A 12,875-nucleotide genomic window follows, 5' to 3' on the forward strand; every position below is an offset into this window, starting at 1 on the left:
ATATCACATAAATGTACATCTTGAATCATAGGACCAGTGATTTTGTGGATACAGTGAATATATACAGATGATACGACTATTCGGATATAACAATTTTGCTCCAGCACATGATTACCCGGTGATGTTAAGGTAATGTCATATAAATACCTAACTTGAATGATAAGGCCAATGATTTTATAGATTCAGGAGAGGTCTGGTCTGAAAGCTTACTACTGAACCTCTTTTGGAAACAACACTTGTGCAATGAAAACTGAATTTGGTTACTTTACAACACATACATTAGCTTGGACAAATCTCATATACCTGTACAATACATACAAGACTTAGCTACTGCAATAAAGTAAAAAAATAAGATTCAGTTTTCACTACTTATAATTACAACTTTCTTACTTCTGCAAGAGGTTTAAGATTTATGGATTTCAGACCCCTATCTATTTTACAGAATCCAGAAAATCACTGGCCTTAATTGACCTCCATAAACATATAATTTCACTTTGGACATTTTAATAGAAGTTATGTACTGTATTTTATTATCATCAAACTGTTTCCCAGACATTATTTACTGTAAAAGTATTAAGTATTGCAGTTTCTAACCTTCAAACATCCTTTGCCTATCTTATTGGATCATGTAAAGGCAAAGAAATGACTGGTATTCATTTATTTGTACTTGTCATCTATACAGTTTTAGAATTTGAGCAAATAAAACATGGACACCAAAGCGATGGAAATATTGGAGCAATTGTTTCTTATTTAAGTCCAATGAAATGTGACACCCATCATGCCGGAATATATAATAGGATTTTGAATAAAACACATTAAGACATGGAATAATCAACACATCTTATTATTTCCTTGTGCATTCGGTATAAAAATAAGTTAAAGACATTAAATGAATTGAAAACAAAAATCTTTTCCTGATTGTTGCTAATTTCAGGACAAAGTTCAAGTTTCATGAAACATATAATGATCCACTTTAGCACATTTTGAGCTGTCTAGAGAATTACTCGGTCCATTTGTTAAAACTGCTGCACTATTGTTACTTTCACTGTTGGGTAAGCTGTCGTTTGTCCGAGTTGTTGATGCAAAAAATTTTTGAGACATCACGTTATTTGTGGTCGCGCTACTTAAGACATTGCTACCGTTATTTTTATTATTAGATAATAAGAGTCCACTGGGTACACTCAAAGCATCTGCCGACGAAGATTCTTGTTGGTGTGAAGACGTTAACACTTGACTACCACTGCATTCACTGTTTGAACATTCGCTGCCAACCTTGTCACTTAAAACACTTGAGGAGGCACACAGTAAGCTGTTACTTAGACTAGTTGCTGAGGAAGTAGGTAAAGAAGTGGAGGAATATGTGGATGTCAAGGATGAGGATGGTAAAGATGTCAATGAGGATGTGGAAAATGAGGAAGATAAGGAAGAAGAATGAATTTCATCACCCGTCACATTGCTTGTACTAAGTTGAAGCCCCGATACTGCCAAGGGAAGCGTGTTAGTTGAGTCTAGCGTCACAAACTTGGATGTCGGTTGAGTGGTGAAATCTACGGAATGTTGCTGTTGTCTATTAATTGTACTACTATAATTTGATGCCCATTCACTGTTCGAGAGATCATCCAAAGTTATACCACCACTAGCACTAGAACCATCATTCGTCCCACCACCACCACAGTGACCACTTCTTGTTCCATTACTGTTTTCTGTCACAAGGTCCACATCTAGATTCTCTTCGAGGATCACTCCAGAGTCACTTTGGAGTAAAGTGTCCAGATCTGATGGTATTGACACTTCTAATTCAGTTACATTTCCAGCAGCTTCACCATCGATAACCTCTGCTGTGATGTAAACAGAAGTTGGCAATGTAGATGCTAGGTTTAACTCCTCGGCGGATGAGGTGGAGTTGAGGTTCACGTCGGGAGTTAGAGTGACAGGAACTCCTACAGTCTCTACATCTATTTCCACATCTGTGTCGTTGTCCTCTGGTGGGGTACTTGGGCAGAAGTGTGGCCTGTAACACATGTAAATTATAAACAATGACTTCAACACCGAAAAAGTACAGGATGTCTCAAGTGGTCCTGGACGTACGAGGAGAAAATTAAAGTTTTCTATTTTTCTTTTTCAGATGAGAGAATCGTAACAAATCAATAAAGATGGCAGAAAAATTAACACTAGACGAATTTAATCAGCAACACCCAGTCATAATGACGTCGCTGATCTGTGTGCAGCAACTGGTTTTCTGAGTCCGATAGTCAAATTAACTCTTTCCTCTAGTGTTCACTTCTCTGCCGTCTTCGTTAATTTGTTATGTTCCCTCATCTAAAGAAAATATACAAATAAATAATTTCCCAAAGATGCATGACCTATGAGACATCCTATACAACACAACACCAACTGTTATGATATGAGGTCAAGATTGATCAACGAGTAAGACTGTAATGTGCATATACAACAAAAGAAAAAACAACTGTCTATATAAAAAAAAGCTGACTAAAGAACTTTACTTGTATTTCATAACCCTGTATTTCCACGTGCCCACGGAAAATTATAAATACAGTAAAGCTTCGAATAACGACGTTAATGTGTCCTCCAATATTGCAGTGCAAGGTGTCTTATCGTGAATCATAATTACCATTAAAATAAAGTAATAACAATGAGACGCGTTCCCAAGTGGGACCTTTTCATATCTTTTGTGTGGCTTTTTACCCTCTTTTTCCCTCAAAACAATACAATTAATGAAAAGTGCAAACTATATTCTTTAAATAATGTTTATGAATGCACCTTATACAATATAAATAAATAATAATATGGTCACACAAGAGGAGATGGGACGCCATTGTTTTCGTCTGTGTTTACAGCCGAGAGTCCGGGACGATAGTTCTACACAAGAAAATGAAGAAAATAAGACCCTGGTTGTAGCTGTAGTAAATTTAATGTAAAAAAAATGAATATATATGTTTCAAGTAACGTTATTTAATGTTAATAAATGGAACACTCGAAGTAGCTAACCACTAATGGCAAAGAAAAAAAAAAGATGGATTGGGAACGCCAACATATACGTGCACATTTGGTGGGATTTCCGTATAAAATATAAGCACAGAAAGTTAAACCCCAAATGTAAGTCTAACAGCTGCGAAGTCTGAAAAAAAAAAGACAAGTACCTCCCTCACCTAAGGAAGGAAACATGACATACACAGATCTCATTTGATGTCTAGAACGTTGCACCTCATCTAATTACACCGCAAAATGATTGTTATGAAAAATGTAATGTAGTGTAACAGGTTATTAATGACACTGACGGGTATGTAATGTCTCTGAAAACATATTCTCCTTCCTTAACTTACTTACAGACTTCTTTCTGTCAGTATTCTTACCGTCAATCTTCAACCATTTTAGTGCGAGATTAAGTTAGGTTATGTTAGGGCCAAAGTACATAACTGAAAACTTGAGAGAGGGGGAAATGGAGGTGAAGATAAAGTGATGTTAGTAAGAGGAAGGGGTGAAACAAGAAGTTATACTGCAATGTTTATCTCATATCTAATAATCCTTCAGAGTACTACACTACAAGTCTTACCATTCTGTTTTAACCTCATGGAGGAAATCATTTGTCGCTGTGAGGCCGTTTGGTCCCACATCTCTAAAGTCCGTCTTGAACCACAGATCATCAAGCGGAGTACTTAACCTATCTATCCACATTCTGTTAAAAAGAAAATAGTAAATGTATAATGTCACATAACCAAGCACCATGACATATACCTAGGGGTAGAAATGGGGGAATGGCCCTGAGGAGAGCTTTATAATAGGTGGCTAGTGAATGTGGTCAGGTAGGTTACAGCTTTACTCCATCCAAGAAATGAGTTACTCTCTGAGACTGAAACATCACTAGGCCCAAAATAAAAGCTCAAATCCACTTCAATACATAAAAAGAAAGAAAAAAAATTGTGTGGTGTGGCCATATCGATCCCCAAACTGTTAGTGATGTGGGGTGTACTCGTAAACATCAACTTAACTGTCGTGAAGTTAAGTTATCTATGAAATAGGGTGAAGAGATGGCTAGACTGAGGCCTGGTACTGGAGATCTAGTGAGACTGAAGACAAGCAAGGGCAAGTATACATGCAAGCCTTCTGAATAACCCCCTTTTTTGGAGAGCTAAAGCAAAAATGGGAGAGCTGTACCAAGTGCCAGCTGTCAGCATCATGGGTTATAGCCTGGGTTTTGGCCAACAGACTTGATGCAAAAGATCACGAGTTTCCTTCTGGCATCACACGAAGCCATAAAGAAGACACAATGCAAGTTCACTTTTATGTCAAGATTTAAAAAAAAAAAACTAGATAATTAAGCTTACCTGCCCCCTCTACCGACTCTGCGGCGCGCAAAGCCAATACATCGACGAGTTGGGTGAGCCAAAGAGGTGAGTGAAAATCGGTATCTTGGGTCACCTCCTCCACCTTCATCTGGAGGGACCCATGGCCAGTTGCCTTCCCGGGGCTATGAGGAAGATTGGGAAAAGATCAGTTATCACGCGCCATAAAAGTTTCTCAGCAACAGTTACCTTCGTCTCTGACCTTTTAACACCTCAAACTGTGCCTGTGTATCTTTTAACAGTAATGGTGGCACCTAACACATTTCATACTGATCCATCCAAATTATAAGATGTGATCCAAATGGTAGAGTAACGAGAATTTTGAAGATCAGTTAAACCCTGTACTACGGCAATGCCACTTTAAATATTTGATTTGATTAAAGCCAGACGATTTTATACCCCCGTACACTAGGGATTAGAGTTTTACGTCCGAAGAAGTAACAATAATGTGCGACCACAATACTTACGGCATGGTAATTGGTAAATTTTTTCCTCCTAAACGTGAAGACACCATCTGGTTCATTTTCCTCCTCTGCTTCAGATTGTGAGGGTGAAGCCACCTCATCCTCTGAACTTGGAGGCACATATCCCAGAGAGTCCTACAAGGAAAATAAAAATACTGTTATAAAAAAATAAGTATACAAGTACAGTAAAAAGAGTCAGATGCTACATAGATAATGGTCGTGAAGCTAAAAAAAAAAAAAAAAAATCTAAATATACACAAATAACAAAAAGGTATACATAAAGAAGCCTACAAAATTTCTTTACTCTAAATTGGATACCTTTTGTGGTTTTCCCCCGACAAAGTTGTGGCAGAAAGGTGAATTATTTGTGGTTTTTAACCTTCCATTATAACAACTATTTTGTCTATTACTTAAAACATTTCCTTCCTAATTTCCTGGGAACCTAGCAAGCAACAAGCCAATCTTCAGGAGCTATGAGCGGTAGAGGCTTCTACTTTCTGGCTCACGTCTCCGGAAACAATCATTAGGAAATAAAGAGAAATAGAGGGAAAGGGAGAAGCAACATGGCAACAAAGGCTTATTTAGTGCACCGGATACTTTTGGCCATCCAGTAGCTCACCTGTGGGTATGCTGAAGCGATTGTATATGGGTCAGGAGGGTGAGTGTATGTGGGAGTGAGCTGGGGTGTTGGGGGTGTGGATGACGCTGAAGAAGATATTTGTCCGTGATGTCTCCGTGGGCGCTTTTTGTATGATCTTCGCTCTCGCTTCCCATCCTCCTGTGTAAAAGAATCATTGAGATTGACATTAACGTTTAGTAATTTCTACAGTGAAACTAAGTTTGTTTGTTTGTAAGTTTCATGCCACACTGGTACGTACTCATGAAAAGAAACACAACTACAGATCCTGTCCAATAAAAAAGTACAGGAAGACTTGGCAGACTGAATCTTACCATTCATAGTCACCGAAGAAGAGAATGTTAAGAGGACAGATGTGGGTCTGCAACACACCTGAACTCAAAACGGAAATGTAACAAACTTCTATTAAAATCAAATCAGCACAATGTTAACAAAAGGTGCCCACTGTGGATGGGAGCACAGAAATAATTTGTTGTTTTTTATACCCTGTATTTTGACTTGACATATTGTATCATAATAGTAAAGCGTAAGAAAAAGATTGTTTAAAATATTAGAATAAAAATAAACGTCACACAAGAGAGTAAATTAATAAATTCCCTTTATTTCAACCACCGTATATACTCGTGTATAAACCGATCTAGTTTGACCCGTGACATTGGGGTAAAAAAGCCTGAATTTTTCATATACCTCTTGTATAATTCGACCCAAGCTTTTGAGAAATACTATGAACAGTGTTACCGACTCTAAAATTAAATTCTCGCCAGTTACCAACTCCAATGAGGAATAAGATAGATTAATATATACATGTACTCGTAAATTTTTATCATGTAAGGAATAAATAAAAAATAATACCAATAATTAAAAAAAATACTAAACAGCATTCCCTCCCCCTGCTCAGTTAGCTAATACCTGCACACAAATAAATGTTTATTCCCATTGTGTTTGCCTTATGATAATTATTTCTTTTACTTTTTTTTTTGCACAATATATAAGTAGGTTTGTATGTGAAAAAAAAAGGAGAGAAACAATTTTCGTATATCTACCAGAAATTACAAAATGAAAAATAACCATAACAGCTCACAGCTCCGCGTGGTAAGTAGAAGACTATGGCAACAACGCCGTCAGTGACGTTAACAGATGCAAATGAATAGAAAATCATCTGAAGATCTTCATTTGTAGATTTAAAGTAGCATATATAGTGAATGAGGTTCTGCAACAACATAAAGAAAGGCTCGAAGGTCACGGTAGGCAAGCCCAGAATAAATTAGCATACTTAGCGAGCACGTACCGAGTCACTCACCCTAAATGACCCGTGAAAATGCATGAATTTTAAACCCTCATAAATACTGTGTACTGTATACAGTTCAACTCCCAACTGTTTGCATAAATTTGGTAAAAAAAAAATTAAACTGTACTCAAGTACTGTATATACGTACAGTAGTCTCGAGTACAATAAAAAATAATGCATATACAGTAAGTCCTCGCTTAACGTCGTGGTTCTGTTCCTGAAAACCGTGACATTAATGGAACCAATTTTCCCCATAAGAAATAGATAAAATACCAGAGTTACGTTCCCCAGCCTCCCTTTGCCCCATAAAATACATTACATATAGTACAGAAATTCAATGGAATTTTTATTGAAAACAGTATGTATTATACATCCAAAAGGATAAACTAAATCATTTTGTATTGTACTCACTGATGAGAGGAAAGTACGCACTGTAGTGGGGGGTTAGACCTAGTGCAACACCAATGTCCACCACACGTTCACCTTTCTCAAAACGGTTTAAAACCTCCATTTTCTAAGCAAGGCTAATGGTCTTATGTTGATTCTTCACAACACTAGCATCACTAGCACTTCATGGGCACTTGAAAGCCATTTTGAATGGTTACAGTACAGTATTTAGAGCAAAAGCACTTAAACACGCACAAACGCTATGGAAGCCTAACAAAGATTGGGGACGCTGTTACGCTCCGCGAGAGTGTAGCCGTACGAAGTAGTCTGTGACGACGTTATACCGAATTGGCGGGACGTTGTCCGAATCATGGGTATCTAAGGAGTAGCGACGCTATAACGAAACAACGTTGTGGGGGGCAACGTTAAACGAGGACTTACTGTATTGTACTATTCCAGGAACATTAAGATACACATATAACTGTTCCTCCACTTAGTCACCACATGGACAAACATGTTTAGTCGGAGGAGGGGGGTGGGGGGGGCTTGCCTGCTTGCTCGCTCACTATGATGTCCAAATTTCAGCTCCCTAGTTGAAGTGCTCAAGATATTACCCGGACATGCAAGAAGAAAAACAGAAGACCACCAAGTGTCCCCCCTTCAGGAACTTTTATCCTTGAGGCACCTGAAGACAGATTTTTACTTCTCTAAATTAAAAAAGTGAATATTTAAGGACTTATCACTCCCTGACTCATAATTAGAAGGCATATAATATTTCACCTTCTAAAATACCAAACTGTGAGTAAGTCGAGAAAACTCAGGTGTGTGTAGACTGGCCGAGGGTTATGTCAGCCACTAATTAACAGATTAAATAACTTTGAGTTCTGTGTCTTAGAGGACTTAAGTTGTTATTAACTGTTCAAGTGGGAAATGACATTCAGAATTAAAGAAGGTGCATTCACACTCATCTGTTTTCTTACCTGATACCAAATGTTAGGGTTGTGGTGTCTGTTGTGAGTCATACCCAATACAAAATTAATAAGCTCTGCAGCTGTGTACCATCATCACAATAAGCAAAAGCAAGAAGCACACACACACACACACACACACACACACACTAAACATCTTTCAAAATTCCGTCACATAAGCAGCATGAGTATTTTGTCATTACAGTACAGCAAGCATGCCAACATTTGGTAGAGAAATTGTTGATCTTTATAACATGGGTGAGGTGAAGAGGCAGCAAAAGGAAGGAGTATAATTAGAGATAACAAAAATTATGTGCTTAGGGGTATTTTGTAGAGTAAATGGGACAGTAGACAATTTAAAAAACAGATGCAAGAGATGTGGAAGTGACAGATGTATTGGGAAATGAGTAAATTCCACTCTGTTCCCATGGTAGGAAATAGGAAGTGTAAGACTGGTAAAATGAGTGTATTATGTACTACAGAAGTGGAGAGTATGAGGAAGAAGGTTAAAACAAGAAAAGGATGGTGGACGGAGTGAACAATGACCTAGAAGTGAAAGGGATGGATATCACCAAGCAGCATGTGTGAACGTCAACAGATTATGGCATCGAGTGATTTTTGAGGAAAGCCGTGCAGCTAATGGGTAATACTGGGGTGTGAGAAGTGTTAAGGTTAAAACAAATATAAGACCATGGTGTGGAAGTGGTGTAACATGATAAACCATCTACCGCAATAAGAAAGAATGAAAGACAAGAAATGAAGGGAAAACAAGTGTGAGTATGTGTGCTTTTGTTACCAGCTATCTTGCATTAAGCAGGAAAAGGTTTGAAAAGACTTATATTAATCAAACTAAACAATAACAAAGCATTCTGCCTATCAAGCAGCCCACCAACCACTGACAGCGATACGTACTCTTTTCTTACTCACTTTGCTGGAATGTGACAATGGTGCAACCTTCAACCAGGATCCACTTGATGTAGCACTCGAGGCTGTAATGCCAGATGACAGCTGGTGGTTGGAGAATAGGGGAGCAAAAGCAGGCCGTTGTGTCCGCAAAGCACTAACCTCCGCCAACACTGATCCAGTAAAATCTTGCATTTCATACCTGCACAAAATGAAAGGTACCATCCATTAGATCTCCTTAGAAATTGTATAATATTTATTTAAATATAAAATTAAGGGAAAATTACACAGTAGGGAAATTATATACAATTAATGGTAATATTTCTAAAAGTCAGCATCGTGCCCTGTTCCACTACATCCTTGACCACCGAAGGGTCAAGACGTACCTGGCGCTCCTCTCGGAGCAGCCAGGTCAACTGTTAAGTTGGCCCATACCAACCCCTTCCCCTGAACCCTCCTCCCCACCGGAATATCAACAAGTTCTCGCCAGAAGTTACAATTTCATTTGGGGAAGGAATGGAACCAGTGTTAAACAGAGGTGAACAGTGGTAAACAGTGCTTAAGTCAGTGAGAACAACTCAACGGTAACAGTCGTACCCAAGTTAACCTTCACACAGTGAGGTCCCAGGCACCCAGTGATAACGGCCCGTGAGACCCAACAACAACCAGCGATGTGTTAATCCGTCTACGATAGGAAGGCCTGGGACCAAACCTCACTCATATAACACCATCTGTGAAGGAATTACTACACCACGTGATACCCCCTCATAACACCATCTGTGAGGGAATTACTACACCACGTCAGGTCCCTCATAACACCATCTGTGAGGGAATTACTACACCACGTCAGGTCCCTAATAACAACATGTGAGGGAATTACTACACCACGTGAGGACCCTCATAACACCATCTGTGAGGTAATTACACCACGTGATACCCCCTCATAACACCATCTGTGAGGGAATTACTACACCACATCAGGTCCCTCATAACACCATCTGAGGGAACTACTACATCACGTTAGGTCCCTCCTAACACCATCTGGGAGGGAGTTACTACACTACACGTTTGCTGTTCAACACGTACAATCCTACATTAATCTGTATGTTCACTGTATGTTCCTTTACCTTTCTCTAATGAAGGCTTTTGTTAAACCACCAATGTATGTAATAAGTCATTTATGTCCAATGTATATTTTCAGCCTTCGGGCTGCAGAACTTTTTCAATAAACCGTTAATTATTATTATTATTATTATTATTATTATTACACTGATGAAGTGCCACAACTACAATACTGCCTAAGAGTTTCAGTTACTGCCCATCTCTGTATCTTACAACTATCAAGCCCTTAAACGACTCCCATAGTCTGTGACTGATTCCATCCGTCCCATCCAAATTTGGATATATACAGTACAGCTGATGTTTCTCGTCATTAGCTGGAGGAGGGATGCCCCAAGGTGGGTCAGTATCCCTCTCATAATCCTGCCACACGCTATTCCCTCACGACTCACCTCAAGGACGCTCGTGTGGACACAACCAGAAAGGAATACAATACAGTAAAGACTGGGTTGATCTCAAATTCACAGTTTGCACTTTTATGCAACCCTGCAATTTCATTTTGGAAATAAAATTTGTGGATCAGTCCAATACTTTGTCATTTGCAAGGAACAGCAATCATTGGCACCAAGTGAGTTGACCAGAATCGACTAAAATTCTGCAATACAATTTATTCAACTACAATCTCTAACAGACTTGAAAAAATATCCAAATTTTCCTAAAACCAGAACTACAGAGTATCTGGAAAATTTGGATGCACTGAAGGCGTAAGAATTTACCTAATTGTTTTGACATAACCTACAGCCCAAAAATAATGTTACACAATATTATTATTATGCAAAAATAAAACACACGGTCTGGCTGCAAGAGACAAAGAGAGAGATAGAGAATCAGATCATAAGTTACATGCTTGAAGGCAATATATTATAAAAATATCAAGTAATTTCCTTTGTACCATATAATGGAACAATAACTCACCTTCTTTCAAACACCTCAATATTTAAGTTGAGGTATTCTCTTTTAGCTTTTTCTCTTCGTTTTACCATCTCCAGCAGGGTCACCGCTCTGGACAGATCTCGGCGTAGTTTAAGCATCTTTTCGTAACTGGATTCATCATTTTTGCGGTTCTTTCTGGTCTGCATCTTTTCTGTTCTTTTACGGAAAGCAACGTACGGATCGCTGGAATTGGAACCAGACCCCTTCTCTGTCTTAACCTGCAATATAATAAAAGACATTCAGAACACAGAAAAAATAGACAACAAAATACTATGGTACGAAATCCCCAAAACGAGCGAGCCGCAAGATCTACCACTGCCACCACACACCCCGCCTGGTAGAGCTGCATTTGTCAGACGGCTTGGCATCTTTAGCGGGAATGTCAATTATCCGGGCAAAAAATATCAGTTTTCACCTTGCCATATGAGGGTTCTGATCTACTGTTCTAATGATTGGCCTGGAGACTAATGAGGCATCCGACCAGTCAAAACTCTCACAACCGGCTCACATATACTAAACCCATTAAGAAGAGGAAAACGAAAGGAAGCGAGAGAGAGAAAAAATCCACATCTCATTCTTCTCAAGTAAGAGATTTGGTGGATTGTGGGACAAGATTTTTAAATAAACCCAGAAATAAATGAACAATACTTTGAATGTGTCTTCTTCCAAAATGACCAAAGACCATAAATTCTATAAGGTGTCAAGTGTGAGTATCAAGATGCCCCACCAGCTATGTGAGTACGTGCAGCTGTGAGAAACCAACACCCATTTTAAACCCTTAAACGGAGCCCATCATCAGTGGACGTTTCATATTCCTTTTGGGGGTAGAGTAGGGATTCCTCAACCACCATCACATAATTAAGCCCTGTAATATGACATAATAGACCCATTTTTCAATCACTGTCAGAATTTTCAAAAGATGTATGTTATGATGCAATTTTCACTCAGATATGCTATTCTCTCCCCTCACAAACCAAAACCACCATCATCCTACAATAACCTACCACCATTACCCACTTCCCAACCCTACCACCCACTACCACTACTACCACCCCTGACTCTTGAGCCACCTAAATGAGACCCTACAATCCTGAGTCAGGTAAGAGTCTACCAAGGGCCTCAGCAAAGGGTCTACCTTGTGATATCTAGAGTTGGTGCATCTCTGCTTGTACTGAACTTTGTTTTTATGAAATAATGAAATTCTCTGCATGCAGTATCATGTATCCTTCTCTGCATGTAGCAAAATAATGTAAAATTTGTATTACTTTGAAATATACTGTACATGAACTATAAAAATTTTGAAATTATTGAAAAGGGTTAAGAATCTCCCCCTCCCCCCCCCCACCTCAAAAAAAAACAACATTAAAACTTAAGAAATCCATGGGGCTTATAACTTTTGAAATTAACCATCACCATCAACAAAGTTTCGTGACCATTTTAAACGAATGAATGAGTTAGCCGTGGTTACCAGCAGGCAGCACTCCTTGCAGCTTGTGTCTCATCAGGTTCTAAACTATTACATAATTTCTTAAAACCTCTCCCCCAGGCATTCTTAGCCCTCCCTGGCTCTCCTCCACTCCACATTTAAACTTGTACATCTCTTGATCAGCCTCTCCACATACCTAAACCATCTTAACCTGCCTCTAAGCAACACTTCACCAACACATACTCTCAACACCAAGTCGTCCCTTTAGCTTTGGACAGGATTTCCTATCCTTTAAAGACACATTACAAATCCATCTCGCTATTCTCACTCCAGATCACTCGAGCCTGTGTTTAAGTCATACAAAATCACACTTCTCATAAAAAGTG

The 12,875-nt window shown here is 38.8% G+C and overlaps 1 protein-coding gene across 2 annotated transcripts in view; it reads right to left on the minus strand.

Moving 5' to 3' along the window:
- Positions 1-642: 642 nt before the first annotated feature.
- The window catches only part of LOC121853150 (enhancer of polycomb homolog 1-like), a 38,718-nt gene continuing 26,485 nt past the window's right edge, over positions 643-12,875 (minus strand). The window contains exons 5-11 of one of the 2 annotated variants that reach the window (XM_042347099.1): positions 11,046-11,281; positions 9,036-9,213; positions 5,448-5,606; positions 4,832-4,963; positions 4,347-4,489; positions 3,575-3,697; positions 643-2,011 (exon numbers count right to left, since the gene is read on the minus strand). In XM_042347099.1, the coding sequence (XP_042203033.1) occupies positions 943-2,011; positions 3,575-3,697; positions 4,347-4,489; positions 4,832-4,963; positions 5,448-5,606; positions 9,036-9,213; positions 11,046-11,281 (2,040 nt within the window). In that variant the 3' untranslated portion in view covers positions 643-942. Of the gene's footprint in view, positions 2,012-3,574; positions 3,698-4,346; positions 4,490-4,831; positions 4,964-5,447; positions 5,607-9,020; positions 9,214-11,045; positions 11,282-12,875 lie in introns of both variants that reach the window. The other variant, XM_042347098.1, reaches the window with a different exon arrangement.

Source organism: Homarus americanus, unplaced genomic scaffold (genome assembly GCF_018991925.1).
Source record: "Homarus americanus isolate GMGI-L3 unplaced genomic scaffold, GMGI_Hamer_2.0 scaffold32871, whole genome shotgun sequence".
Classification (NCBI taxonomy): Eukaryota; Metazoa; Arthropoda; class Malacostraca; order Decapoda; family Nephropidae; genus Homarus; species Homarus americanus.